General features: G+C 42.9%; 1 protein-coding gene across 1 annotated transcript in view; it reads left to right on the plus strand.

The window, feature by feature from the left end:
• Window positions 1–15,105, plus strand: part of col4a4 (collagen, type IV, alpha 4) — a 30,304-nt gene that overhangs the window by 2,089 nt on the left and 13,110 nt on the right. The window contains exons 5-26 of the mRNA XM_060075911.1: window positions 1–17; window positions 561–596; window positions 703–744; window positions 1,911–1,991; window positions 2,621–2,665; window positions 3,178–3,240; window positions 3,690–3,734; window positions 3,994–4,047; window positions 4,360–4,420; window positions 4,919–5,023; window positions 5,724–5,879; window positions 6,178–6,267; window positions 7,530–7,690; window positions 7,931–8,003; window positions 8,243–8,349; window positions 10,273–10,456; window positions 10,582–10,650; window positions 10,961–11,036; window positions 12,297–12,474; window positions 14,060–14,221; window positions 14,629–14,701; window positions 14,784–14,927. The exon at window positions 1–17 is cut by the window's left edge and continues 46 nt beyond it. Coding sequence (XP_059931894.1) covers window positions 1–17; window positions 561–596; window positions 703–744; window positions 1,911–1,991; window positions 2,621–2,665; window positions 3,178–3,240; window positions 3,690–3,734; window positions 3,994–4,047; window positions 4,360–4,420; window positions 4,919–5,023; window positions 5,724–5,879; window positions 6,178–6,267; window positions 7,530–7,690; window positions 7,931–8,003; window positions 8,243–8,349; window positions 10,273–10,456; window positions 10,582–10,650; window positions 10,961–11,036; window positions 12,297–12,474; window positions 14,060–14,221; window positions 14,629–14,701; window positions 14,784–14,927 — 2,022 coding nt within the window. The remainder of the gene's footprint in view (window positions 18–560; window positions 597–702; window positions 745–1,910; window positions 1,992–2,620; window positions 2,666–3,177; window positions 3,241–3,689; window positions 3,735–3,993; window positions 4,048–4,359; window positions 4,421–4,918; window positions 5,024–5,723; window positions 5,880–6,177; window positions 6,268–7,529; window positions 7,691–7,930; window positions 8,004–8,242; window positions 8,350–10,272; window positions 10,457–10,581; window positions 10,651–10,960; window positions 11,037–12,296; window positions 12,475–14,059; window positions 14,222–14,628; window positions 14,702–14,783; window positions 14,928–15,105) is intronic.

Here is a 15,105-nt window from a genome sequence, read left to right on the forward strand (position 1 = left end):
GACCAGACGGACAAGATGTGAGTACTCTCTGTAGTACTACTGTAGTAGACATAAGTACTATAAACCGTGGTAGAACATGTGAGTACCACTACTGTAGAAGTAGACATTATGACTAGCTGTGGCGTGTTACTACATGTGAGTACTACTACTACTGTAGTAGTAGACACTACTATAAGTACCGTGTTGGTACATGTGAGTATTACTACTGTATTAGTAGACACTACTATAAGTACCGTGTTGGTACATGTGAGTATCACTACTGTAGTAGTAGACACTACTATAAGTACCGTGTTGGTACATGTGAGTATCACTACTGTATTAGTAGACATAAGTACTAGATGTACCGTGGTGGTACATGTGAGTATCACTACTGTATTAGTAGACATAAGTACTAGATGTACCGTGGTGGTACATGTGAGTATCACTACTGTATTAGTAGACATTAGTACTAGATATACCGTGGTGGTACATGTGAGTATCACTACTGTATTAGTGGACATAAGTACTAGGTGTACCGTGTTGGTACATGGGATAACTTTGGCCTGCCTGTCTTTCTGCAGGGTCTGCCGGGACTTCCTGGGTTCAGAGGTCTGCCAGTAAGTATTCTAATGTAAAATAATATAACATACAGTACTCGAATATAAAGTGATGTATCTCCTCTAAAATATTTCAAACATCAAATAAAGTGTACATCTCTTTTAGGGAGAAAAGGGGAGGTCATTGCCTGGGCAACAAGGAGAGGAGGTAAGAAGCAAAGCAATGTCAGTATAGATTAATCATTTTTAAGTAGACTTTATCTATTGTACATTATATTAAACAGGGGCGTTGCGGTGGAGCCGGTTTGCCACACTATGTCTCATGTTCATTTATGTACAATTTAGCATATTTTTTATGTCTGCTGTCGGTATGCTACAAAATCCTCTAGCTTTACTGTACTTCACTTTATTGGTATCAAATCTTAACGCGGGGAGTCAGATGTTGTGCTACGGCCCTATTGTACTATAGGGCTGCAAAGGGGAAATGTATAATGCACACATTCATACTTAACCATGCAGGGCGACAGCCAGCTTGTTGAGTTAGGAGTATTGCTCAGGTACACCGCGACACCCAGCTACGAGGAACCGGGGATCCAACGAGCAAACTGCTGGTGGCCAGAAAAACCTTCTGAGCCACTGCCGCCCACACACAGTAGTAGAAGTATTAGTATCAGCAGTAGTAGTTGTTGTAGTAGTAATGGTAGTATTTATAGTTGTCTGTGTTTAGTGCGACCAGGGTCTCTAGTAGTAGTAGTAGAAGAGGTAATAGTACTAGTAGTAGCATTAATAGTTGTCTGTGTTTAGGGGAACCAGGGCCTCTAGTATTAGTATTAGTAGTAGTGGTAGTAGTAGTAATAGTAGTAATAGTAGTAGTAGTAGTAGTAGTAGTAGTAGTAGTAGTAGTATTAATAGTATTCTGTGTGTAGGGGAACCAGGGCCTCTAGTAGTAGTGGTAGTAGTAGTAGTAGTAGTAGCCGTAGTAGTAGTAGTAGTAGTAGTATTAATAGTATTCTGTGTGTAGGGGAACCAGGGCCTCTAGTAGTAGTGGTAGTAGTAGTAGTAGTAGTAGTAGCAGTAGTAGTAGTAGTAGTAGTAGTAGTAGTAGTAGTAATAGTATTCTGTGTGTAGGGGAACCAGGGCCTCTAGTGGTAGTGGTAGTAGTAGTAGTAGTAGCAGTAGTAGTAGCAGTAGTATTAATAGTATTCTGTGTGTAGGGGAACCAGGGCCCCTAGTGGTAGTGGTAGTAGTAGTAGTAGCAGTAGTAGTAGTATTAATAGTATTCTGTGTGTAGGGGAACCAGGGCATCTAGTGGTAGTGGTAGTAGTAGTAGTAGTAGTAGTAGTAGCAGTAGTATTAATAGTATTCTGTGTGTAGGGGAACCAGGGCCCCCAGGGTCCTCCGGGGCCCTTTGAGATCGTTGAGCCGCCCTGGGAGCGCTACATCAAGGGCAGCAAGGTAGGACTGCTAGAACTAGCTAGTAACTAATATAACTTAGAAATAACTTTCACTAAGTCATTATTTATATAACTTCAGATTATAACTAACTAATAATGATTGAATTGCCAATAGCTAATATAACTGCTATAACTGCTATAACTAACTATCAACTAACTAATAACTAATATAACTAACTTATTAAAAAAGCCCATTGACCATTACAATTATACAAATATTGATATATTTACAAATACAATTATCCTGAAGGCACAGTAATCCTTGCTATGCTCAAAGACAGTGACTGGGCTACAGCCCACCACCACCCCATCTCCTGCTAGACTGAGTGGTGGTGCACAGAAAACAATACACAACATGTCCAGAACGATCACCAACGCCTCACCAACTCCTCATCATCACCTACCCCTCAACATGTTCACAACAATCACCAACTCCTCATCATCACCTACATCTTAACAAGTCCAAAAGAATCACCAACTCCTCACCATCTCAAACCATCACCTCCTACTTTAGATATCCTGCCTCCTACACAACATGTACTAACCATCACACCCAGCCTCCTACACATGTACTGACCCAGCTAGTGGCTGATGATTGGATGGTAGAAACTGATGCTGAGTTTCTTTCAGGGGGAGGAAGGGGTGAAAGGCCAGTGCGGCCCAAAGGCAGAAGATGTAAGTTAAAATCCCTTTGATATAATACATTCTAAGAATATAATAATATTGAATGCAATACTATCGTAATATATATTGTAATATAATCATACATTTATGATTTAGGATATATTAATATTTATTATAATGCAACAATATTTAACATAAAATATAACAATATATACATAATGATTTAGATAATAATACATAATAATGCAATAATGTATAGTATAATAACGTCATCTTACATATTATAATAACACAAAAATATATCATAAAATAATATAATGTTGTATAGTATAAAAATACAATAATACTAAATATAATAATATATAATATCTTAAAACAATAACATGATATAATACATATTATAATAATATATTACATATTATAACAATATCATCAAATATAATAATGATGCAATAATGGATGATATAATATATATTATAATGAGATAATATTACCGTAATAAAATGAATATACATATATTTAAAAAACCTCTATATATAATGCTATACTGTCACTGATTTCAGGGCGTAGACTCTGAGCCGGGGGAGAAAGGGGAGATGGGATCTGTTGGATTCCCAGGACTAAGGGTGAGACCCCTTCACATATACCCTAATAATTACACTCTCACAACTACACCCATATGACTCTCACAACACCACCCTAATATTTGCATCCTCACAACTACACCCTAATGACTACACCCAAACAACCATACCCTAATGACTACACTCTCACAACTACACCCAATGACGACACTCTGACAATTACACCCTAATAACTACACCCTCACAACCACATCCTAATAACTACATGCTCACAACTACACCCTAATGACTACGCTCTGACAACTACCTCCTAATAACTAATCACTACACCATCACAACTTTGAACTGTGTATGTGTGTGTGTGTGTGTGTGTGTGTGTGTGTGTGTGTGTGTGTGTGTATGTGTGTGTGTGTGTGTGTGTGTGTGTGTGTGTGTGTGTGTGTGTGTGTGTGTGTGTGTGTGTGTGTGTGTGTGTGTGTGTGTGTGTCCAGGGTATCACAGGAATCCCGGGACTTCCTGGGCTTCAAGGATGGAAGGTTTGTCCACACAACATGATCTTAGTTATAATAGTATACTTTTTAATCACGAGGCACGGCACAACATTGCCCCCTAGTGACTCAGTTTAGTTACACATTTGATTTTACTTGAGAGCGGTTACATTATGGTAATACTGAATCCATTTCGGCTGAAGGAAATGTTTTCAAATTCAATTTAGGACAAATCAACATACCTTGTGTCAAAGGTCACTGCTCACCACCGATGTATTGTATGTTGTTCTGTGTGGTCCCTGTGCAGGGGATTGTGGGTAGTCCTGGTCTCCCTGGGTTGATTGGGACTGACGGCTCTAAGGTAAGGGATTTCTACATAAAAGACAGTATAAACGTACTACGTTATTTATCCTAAATACAGTAGAGACGATTTCACCTTGATACATTATATATACTGTTCATCGTAAACTGTCTGAACTTGATAAAGCATAAACACATGAAAATATTATATTCACGGTTCAAACTTGATACATTATCAACTGTATAAACTCGATACATTTCAAACAGTATGAACTTCATACATTGTATACATACTTTGAAAGTATGAAGATTATAGAATTGATACAGGATCAATGAACAGTATATATAATGTGTGCCTATTTTTCTTTTGCAGGGATTTATCGGTGACATGGGATTTAAGGGCGCTACAACATACATAGAAGTCAACCACACGGGTAGGAATGACTAACCCATTGGTTCTCAAAGTGCGGCCCGTGGGCCAATGGCGGCCCGCAGAAAGAATTATTATTATTATTATTTTTATTATTATATCAATATTAATTTAAACAAAAATAAATAAATAAATGTAAAGAGAAAAGTCGACTCTCTCTAGCTTTCAATTAAATCCTGTTACATTTGTTAGTTTTAATCCGACTGTACATTACTTTGAAAGGATGAACCTCAGTTTTGTGATTCAGACCTCACTTGACCTCACTCTCAGAGGTCCACGGTGCAATGTTTTTTTTCACCACTGGGATCCTGACGGGGTTTCCCGCCTAAATTTTTTTCCTTTGCCGGCCCTCAGTCGAATTTTGGGTTCCTAAATTGGCCCTCAGCTGTCCAAACTTTGAGAACCCCTGATCTAACCCTATCACTACCGCCCTGTTAACTTTGTTCCAATCCTATCTCCACCCTATCTCTCCCCACCTGTTAACCCTATCTCCGACCTCCAGGGAACGTGGGAGACCCAGGGGCCCCGGGCCAGCGGGGGCCCGCAGGAGAGAGGGGGTTCATGGGGATGCACGGCCCTCGGGGTGCAGCCGGGGAATCAGTAGCCGGTGAGTGAGTGAGTGGGTGAGTGAGTGAGTGAGTGAGGGAGGGAGTGAGAGAGTGAGAGAGTGAGTGAGTGAGTGAGTGAGTGAGTGAGTGAGTGAGTGAGTGAGTGAGTGAGTGAGTGAGGGAGGGAGGGAGGGGGTGGGTGAGTGAGTGAGTGAGTGAGTGAGTGAGTGAGTGGGTGTTTGGGTGGGTGAGGGAGGGAGGGAGGGAGGGAGGGAGGGAGTGAGTGAGTGAGTGAGTGAGTGAGTGAGTGAGTGAGTGAGTGAGTGAGTGAGTGAGTGAGTGAGTGAGGGAGGGAGGGAGGGAGGGAGGGAGGGAGTGAGTGAGTGAGTGAGTGAGTGAGTGAGTGAGTGAGTGAGTGAGTGAGTGAGTGAGTGAGTGAGTGAGTGAGTGATATTTGATTATTTCTTACAAATATTTTATGCTATATTTGATAACCATTTTGTGGTATATTTGATCAATAATTTTGATGTTATATCTTGTAAATATATGATGTTATATTTTATAAACTATTTTAAGTTATATTTTATAACCATTTGATGTTATATTTGAAAGATATTTATTATTTAATGTTAATAAAAAAATAAAAGGATGCTATCTTTTATTAAGATTTCATATTATGTTTAATAAGCAAATCGTTTATACATTACCTATTTGAAGGGATATTTATTAACTATTTAACGGTACTTCTTTTCTTCTCAGGGCCTGCTGGGACTCCGGGTGCGGCAGGACCTCCAGGTACCTGGGGGGATAAAGGCGAGCCAGGGAAACTGTTATCCAGCCACCCCGTTGCAGGAGAACCTGGAAAGAAGGGTCCCGAGGGGCCAGAAGGCCCCAAGGGCCAGGAAGGAGCTCCAGGTACGGGGAACCTCTCCACTACTCAGTAATACCGATGACCTTGGTGTTTATAACACTGAGAGACCTTTATTATTAATAATAAGATACCACAATGCATAGAACCTTATCAATTATAATACTGATAGTACACCACAATTAGTTAAACTGATATTACAATCCATAGAACATATGTATATATAAAGACATATGTAAGTTATGTGGTTGAGAAGGCGGGAAAAGTGTCGTTCAATAAGTTATTTTAGGCGTTATTATTTTATATTTGTCTGACGTGTTGTGTGTATTTGTTGTCTTGGGGCAGGGCGCTACTGTCTAACTGGGCCTCCAGGGGAGACCGGAGAGCAAGGTCAACAGGGACCTCCAGGGGGGAGGGGCTTCCCGGGGATTAAAGGTCAGTGATTGGTTCCTGATGATGCCATTTCATCTTTGCAACTGTCAAACCCATCCCATGAATGCCTAAAGGGATAAGCCTCTCTGTTCACTGGCGTTTAACTGTCTTACCCCGATTCAGACCAGTTGTTTGATTCCAAATTAATCATTGTGCGTTCAGAATGGGAGTTTGCTGTGTTAGATTTCAATTTTTGCATGCATTAACTTTCCAGAGTTACAGTAGCCTAGCTCCTATCCCCCTCCTGTGAAAGATCTATTTTATGCTCATTAAAAAAAATATATAGGTATATAAAAAAATTGTGTGCCAAGAAGAAGAAAGAAACAAGATTGTTTATCTCAAATGCCGAAATATCATTGTAAACAAACTACAACATCATTGGGTCGTCACTGGCACTGTTCGAGAATAAGCGACAAATCTGAACACTTTGAAAATCTTTGAAAAGTAACTGAAAGTGTATTCCCTTCACAATACTGCAAGACAAGGGAAGCGGCTAACGGAAAGCTAATGCTAACCAAGTGAATTCCGCTTCTGGACTCACAATGATGAATTTGGAATTGAAGTTACAGTGTGTCGAGTTAAGTGGCTACTAGTGAAACAGACTTTGCAGAATAGTCATATGATATTTATATGTTTGAATTAGTTTGTTATCCCATGAAAATAAAAATAAAAGTCTGTTTTTGGCCCATTAGAATGAGCCCTTAATACTCCTAGAGGGAGCCATTCCTCTTCCTTTTCCGTCCTGTTTTCAAAGGCATATAAACGTTGGTTGTAGCGCTGACTGCTTCAATATGAATGATCAATACCAATAACAGATAGCGATCGGTATAGGTCTATGATTGTAGTTTACCACTATGGATGTAGTAAGAACACTGTGTTGAGAAACTCAAATAGGATGTTACCTCCGCATGTCCTAGAACATGTACTGGGACCATGGTGACTATGACAAATATAAGTTACATGCATAAGTCCCTTTTTGAATCCTTTTCCCAGGATTTCCTCACAGCGTCTTAGAGTCTGTAAAACATGTCATGGTCATTCTTGTTTTAACCATGAGAGGGCAGCCGTCACCTCCATGATGTTGTTACAAATGAATATAACTATATCAATATAACTATTGATATATTGATGTGTGTTTGTGTGTGCGTGTGCGTGTGCGTGTGCGTGTGCGTGCGTGTGCGTGTGCGTGTGCGTGTGTGCGTGTGCGTGTGCGTGTGTGTGTGTGTGTGTGTGTGTGTGTGTGTGTGTGTGTGTTTGGGGGGAAGGGAGTGATGGAGACTGTTCCTGTGGTCCTCCCACTGAGGTCAAAGGATTGCCAGGTGCAGCAGGAGTGGCTGGGTTGCCAGGGTTACCCGGATCCCAAGGGCCTCAAGGACCAAGAGGAGACCCTGGTTACCACGGAGACGAGGGTGGAGTGGGTTTCGAGGTGGGTCTCAGCATCTATCGGTCAAAAGATTTAAAATATGACATTGACACTGACATTGACATATGACACATCAATGATTGAAAATATGATATCTTCAATGTTTTAAAACATGACATCATCAATGTCAAAATAGTGCTTCTTCGGTGTTTGCAAACAGGACATCAACAATGTTTCATGAACCTCTGTTGTGTTGTAGGGGAAGAGGAGACAGGTGTTCTGATTGGTTGTTTGTGTTGCCAGGGACTCTGGGGGTTCCCAGGGGTCAAAGGGGTCAAAGGTCAGAAAGGAGTGCTCTACCTGATGGACATAAAAGGTGAGTGTGTATATCGGCAGCCTTATAGGGATAGGGTCTATAGTAATGATATGGAATAATGATATTGGATACAAGGTATGTTATAATGCTTTACACATATATATATATATATATATATATATATATATTAATATACAAATGATATGGAATATTGCTACTGGAAATAGATATAGTATGATGTAATCTCCATATTCTATATATTAGGGTAATAAGAATAATATGATCTATGTGTTCTTCAGGCCAGAAGGGGGTGCAAGGAAGCTTGGGGAGCCCCGGTCAGCCTGGCTTCATGGGGAGGAGAGGGGAAGACGGGCCCCCAGGGGCCCCTGGAGACACCGGCCCTGAGGTCAGATGATCAGATATTATATTATGTTCACACAGCAGACTAGATCATACATTCATTCATTAGACTAGATCATACATTCATTCATTCATTAGACTAGATCATACATTCATTCATTAGACTAGATCATACATTCATTCATTAGACTAGATCATACATTCATTCATTAGACTAGATCATACATTCATTCATTAGACTAGATCATACATTCATTCATTAGACTAGATCATACATTCATTCATTAGACTAGATCATACATTCATTCATTAGACTAGATCATACATACATTCATTAGACTAGATCATACATTCATTCATTCATTAGACTAGATCATACATTCATTCATTAGACTAGATCATACATTCATTCATTAGACTAGATCATACATTCATTCATTAGACTAGATCATACATTCATTCATTAGACTAGATCATACATTCATTCATTAGACTAGATCATACATTCATTCATTAGACTAGATCATACATTCATTCATTAGACTAGATCATACATTCATTCATTAGACTAGATCATACATTCATTCATTAGACTAGATCATACATTCATTCATTAGACTAGATCATACATTCATTCATTATACTAGATCATACATTCATTCATTAGACTAGAGATCATACATTCATTCATTAGACTAGATCATACATTCATTCATTAGACTAGATCATACATTCATTCATTAGACTAGATCATACATTCATTCATTATACTAGATCATACATTCATTCATTAGACTAGATCATACATTCATTCATTATACTAGATCATACATTCATTCATTAGACTAGATCATACATTCATTCATTATACTAGATCATACATTCATTCATTAGACTAGATCATACATTCATTCATTAGACTAGATCATACATTCATTCATTAGACTAGATCATACATTCATTCATTATACTAGATCATACATTCATTCATTAGACTAGATCATACATTCATTCATTAGACTAGATCATACATTCATTCATTAGAATAGATCATACATTCATTCATTATACTAGATCATACATTCATTCATTAGACTAGATCATACATTCATTCATTATACTAGATCATACATTCATTCATTATACTAGATCATACATTCATTCATTCATTAGACTAGATCATACATTCATTCATTAGACTAGATCATACATTCATTCATTAGACTAGATCATACATTCATTCATTATACTAGATCATACATTCATTCATTAGACTAGATCATACATTCATTCATTAGACTAGATCATACATTCATTCATTAGACTAGAGATCATACATTCATTTATTAGACTAGATCATACATTCATTCATTAGACTAGATCATACATTCATTCATTAGACTAGAGATCATACATTCATTTATTAGACTAGATCATACATTCATTTATTAGACTAGATCATACATTCATTCATTCATTAGACTAGATCATACATTCATTCATTAGACTAGAGATCATACATTCATTCATTCATTAGACTAGATCATACATTCATTCATTAGACTAGAGATCATACATTCATTCATTCATTAGATGAACAAAGATCATACATTCATTCATTAGACTAGATCATACATTCATACATTAGATCAGATCATACATTCATACATTAGATTAACAAAGATCATACATTCATACATTAGATCAGATCATACATTCATACATTAGATCAGATTATACATTCATACATTAGATTAAATAAGATCATACATTAGATTAGATCATACATTCATTAGATCAGATAAAATGGTGTTGTGAGGATGGGGGTGTTTGAAGGTTGGTGTTGTTTGGAGGGTGGTGTTGTTAAGATGAGGGTGTTGTGAGGGTGTTAGGGTGGGGTTGTTGTGAGGGTGGTGCTGTGTGGAGGGGAGGCGCTGTGAGGGTGGTGCTAACCCGTACCCTCTTCCAGGGCGATGTTGTAGTTGGCCCTCCAGGGGAGAGGGGCGACCCGGGCCTCCAGGGAGCCAGGGGCCTCCCAGGGGGGCTGGGGGCCGCCGGCCAGGACGTCCTCGGAGCCATGGGGCGACGCGGGGCCCATGGAGAACCGGGATCCCCGGGACCCAGGGGCCAGCCGGGCCCCGCGGGGGTCAGGGGTAAGAAACACACTCATACCTTCTATGGAGGGAGGACGTACTGCACATGTTAGTGTCCTCTGTGGAGAGTAGGGGCGCCCCCTTGTGGTGGATTATCCCTTCCATATTTCATGTTGTTCCCCCAGGGGTCATGCTGCCGTGTGTACCCAGTCACCCCGGGCCCCCAGGGGAGAAGGGAGAGACCGGAGACTCAGGTAACCTGCCTGTCTGCTCTCCGTCTGCTGGCCTGCCTGGCAGATTTGGGCCCAATCCCATTTCTACCCCTCCCCCCTTCCCCTTACCCCTCCCCCCTTACCCTTACCCCTTCAAAACAAGGGGAAGGGGTAAGGGGGAGGGGTAAGGGGAAGGCTAAGGGGTAGAATTGGGATTGGGTCTAAAGGTTGATGTACAACGCAATATAAAATGTGGTGTTATATTTATATTTTGGTGTTCGTGAGGGTTAAAGGTCATGGGGTTAAAGGGGCGTCTTGTCCGCAGGGGTTTGGGGGATCCCGGGGCCTCCAGGGCCCAGGGGCCACATGGGGCCTGATGGGCTGAGAGGAGACCCAGGGGACGCGGGCCTCCGAGGACTCCAGGGACCGCAAGGTTGTTGACCGTCTACCTCCCTCCTTCACCCCCCTCCATCCCTTCTTCCTCCCTCATCTCCCTACATCCCTCCTTCCTCCCTCATCTCCCCTTATCCCTCCTTCACCCCCCTCCATCCCGTCTTCCTCCCTCATCTCCCTACATCCCTCCTTCCTCCCTCTTCCCCCCTTATCCCTCCTTCACCCCCCTCCATCCCGTCTTCCTCCCTCATCTCCCTACATCCCTCCTTCCTCCCTCATCTCCCCTTATCCCTCCTTCATCCTCCCTCATCCCTCCTCCATTATATGAATCTATATTTAGGTTAGGGTTATGTATCTGTGTGTGTGTGTGTGTGTGTGTGTGTATTATGTAAGGGATAATGTATAGAACAGCGGTCATTATCAGGAAAATAAGCCCCGACAGGGTGAACCGGACACCGACGCAAAGCGGTGGTGTCTTGCTTCGCCATGAAGGGGTTTATTTTCGATAGTCGATGAATAAATAACTTCACGCGGTGTGGCTTTTTTCAATTTATTTGTTACCAGCATTCGTAGTGTTGATCAGCAGAGAAATAGTCTGCCAAAGACGTTGATGTCGCTTAGCAACCGAGTACACATTGGTTGATAAGTTACCAGACCACTTGTGGAGGGATACAAAAGACGGCAAAGAATCCACTTTCCTTGACAGCGGTCAATTATACTTAGCAACGGTGAATTATCAAATATAACTCACCGCCGGAAGTTGTGAAGGGCTCATGCAAGTAAACGGAGCGTTCCACGGCATTGAGAAGACCCTCGTAATAAATGTATATATATTAAGGTTAGGGTTGTATGTCTCTGTGTGTGTTTGTGTGTGTATTATATGTATATATATTTAGGTTAGGGTTATATGTCTGTGTGTGTGTGTGTGTGTGTGTGTGTGTGTGTATCGTAGGTGTTTCTGGGTGCGTTGGCGATTCTGGCCATGAAGGATCTGAGGGGATCACTTATGAAGGAACGCCAGGTATGATTACGATGAATGCTACGCATTAATACTTCTACAATATTACTTATTAATACTTCAGCTACTAGTCATACCACTTATTAATATATATACTACTAGTACTACTAATTGTTAATACTTATACTACTTGTACTACTACTTATTAATACTTTTACTACTAGTTCAACTTCTTATTATAAGTTTATCCTAAATGATGATGATGTATCAGAGTAAGTTGGAGTAGTGGGCGTGTTAATGAGTATTACTCGGTATTGAATGCTGTCTGTTGTGTCAGGGTAAAACTGAGTAGTGGGAGTGTTAATGCAAGCTGTGTTATCCAGGTGTTCCAGGTGTTCCAGGTGTCCCAGGGCTGCAGGGACCCAGCGGAGATCCTGCCTTGGGACCCCCGGGACCTCTGGGATTCCCAGGACAATCAGGCCCCCAGGGACCCAAGGGAGTGCCTGGTCCCCCTGGTACCCCCGGGCTAACAGGTAGCCGACACACAGCGCTACATACAGGGCTAACAGTTAGCTACAGGACGGATTAACCCCGGGTTAACCTGTTACCCCCGGGCTAACAGGTAGCCGACACACAGCGCTACATACAGGGCTAACAGCTAGCTACAGGACGGATTAACCCCGGGTTAACCTGTTACCCCCGGGCTAACAGGTAGCCGACACACAGCACTACATACAGGGCTAACAGTTAGCTACAGGACGGATTAACCCCGGGTTAACCTGGTACCCCCGGGCTAACAGGTAGCCGACACACAGCGCTACATACAGGGCTAACAGCTAGCTACAGGACGGATTAACCCCGGGTTAACCTGGTACCCCCGGGCTAACAGGTAGCCGACACACAGCGCTACATACAGGGCTAACAGTTAGCTACAGGACGGATTAACCCCGGGTTAACCTGTTACCCCCGGGCTAACAGGTAGCCGACACACAGCGCTACATACAGGGCTAACAGTTAGCTACAGGACGGATTAACCCCGGGTTAACCTGTTAACCCCGGGCTAACAGGTAGCCGACACACAGCGCTACATACAGGGCTAACAGTTAGCTACAGGACGGATTAACCCCGGGTTAACCTGTTACCCCCGGGCTAACAGGTAGCCGACACACAGCGCTACATACAGGGCTAACAGTTAGCTACAGGACGGATTAACCCCGGGTTAACCTGTTACCCCCGGGCTAACAGGTAGCCGACACACAGCGCTACATACAGGGCTAACAGTTAGCTACAGGACGGATTAACCCCGGGTTAACCTGGTACCCCCGGGCTAACAGGTAGCCGACACACAGCGCTACATACAGGGCTAACAGTTAGCTACAGGACGGATTAACCCCGGGTTAACCTGTTACCCCCGGGCTAACAGGTAGCCGACACACAGCGCTACATACAGGGCTAACAGTTAGCTACAGGACGGATTAACCCCGGGTTAACCTGTTAACCCCGGGCTAACAGGTAGCCGACACACAGCGCTACATACAGGGCTAACAGTTAGCTACAGGACGGATTAACCCTGGGTTAACCTGTTAACCCCGGGCTAACAGGTAGCCGACACACAGCGCTACATACAGGGCTAACAGTTAGCTACAGGACGGATTAACCCCGGGTTAACCTGGTACCCCCGGGCTAACAGGTAGCCGACACACAGCGCTACATACAGGGCTAACAGCTAGCTACAGAACGGATGGATGTTGTTAACCTAGCAAGTGTCAATTGCTTAGCACTTGTTTCTCTGAATGTCTTAACTGTACCGACAGTGATATATTGTTTCTCTTTCTGCTGACGAACATACTTATTGTAAATCGCTTTGGATAATAGTGTCTGCTAAATGCCCTAAATGTAAATGTGCATTTTGAATCCAGGGCTAACAGGTGGCTTGCTGTGACTTAGGTACTGAACGCATTTATTATGAATTTCACAATGCATTCACGTGGCAAGACCTCCAATTGTCGTATTTAACTTGTCTTGCATTGTAACACGTGTTTTGAAGCGGATGGAATGTAGAGCATCAGGATGGTTTGCTTTTTTGTCGTGTTTCTCCAGGACTTGAGGGGCCCGCCGGAGAGTCTGGTTTCCGGGGCTCCAGAGGAGAGGACGGGGCCCCAGGAACAGTGGGGCCCCCCGGCCCTCCGGCTGAAGCGTGCAGCTCAGGAGCGAGAGGGCAGCAGGGCCTGCGTGGCCCCCCTGGACCCAGCGGACCCCCAGGTCACTTCCCCCATCAGATCCCCCCTCACTTCCGTTCAGATATTAGCCACAAGACACCACCTTCCGCAGTGTGCCTTAGGGTGGTTGGTTTGAGGGTTGGGGGAGACGTATGCTTCTTAAAGTGCCGGTAGGCTTGTCCGAAAACCGTTTATTGGTACAGTTTAGTTTACGGGGTCCAGTGCACGGTAAGATGATACTTCATGTGTCTGCGTTCCGATGGACTTCATGGGGGTTAAGGTAAGGGTTAGGGTTAGGGTTAAGGTAAGGGTTAGGGTTAGATGAATGTTACATCATACGTCGGTGTTCCAACAGGCTTCATGGGGGAAAAGGGAAAAGTTGGGGCGGAAGGAAGGCCAGGCATTGGCCCCCAGGGGCCAAAGGGTAAGCCGGGTTCCCCGGGCTTTCAGGGATACCGGGGACCAGTGGGCGCTTCGGGCCCCCCCGGTGAGCCTGGGGAGGCAGGAGTCACCGGACAGAGAGGTGAGAACCATGAGAGGCACAATCCCTTAGCATGACCCCTATCCCTGCCACAGACCAGTGCAGTGACGCATTGTTTGAACAGGTATGGCGGGCCCCCCAGGGGGAGATGGGGCCCCGGGAATGCAGGGGCACGCTGGGCTTCTTGGGGTCCCGGGCCTCAGAGGTGGGACGGGAGACGACGGCGCTCTGGGCATCCCTGGCACGGACGGGCTGAAAGGAAAAAAAGGTCAAATTGTAATATTGCGTTTAGTCATCATTTATAAGCCTTTGGTCAATGATGAACTACTCATTAAGAAAATATTAATTTATAAGCCCTTAGTTAATGGTGAATTAATAACTTTTATAAAACATTCAAATATACATTTGTAGATGAAAAAGCGTAAGAGCTATGTTAAAAGGGGATG

This window comes from Gadus macrocephalus, chromosome 16 (genome assembly GCF_031168955.1).
Source record: "Gadus macrocephalus chromosome 16, ASM3116895v1".
Taxonomy (NCBI): Eukaryota; Metazoa; Chordata; class Actinopteri; order Gadiformes; family Gadidae; genus Gadus; species Gadus macrocephalus.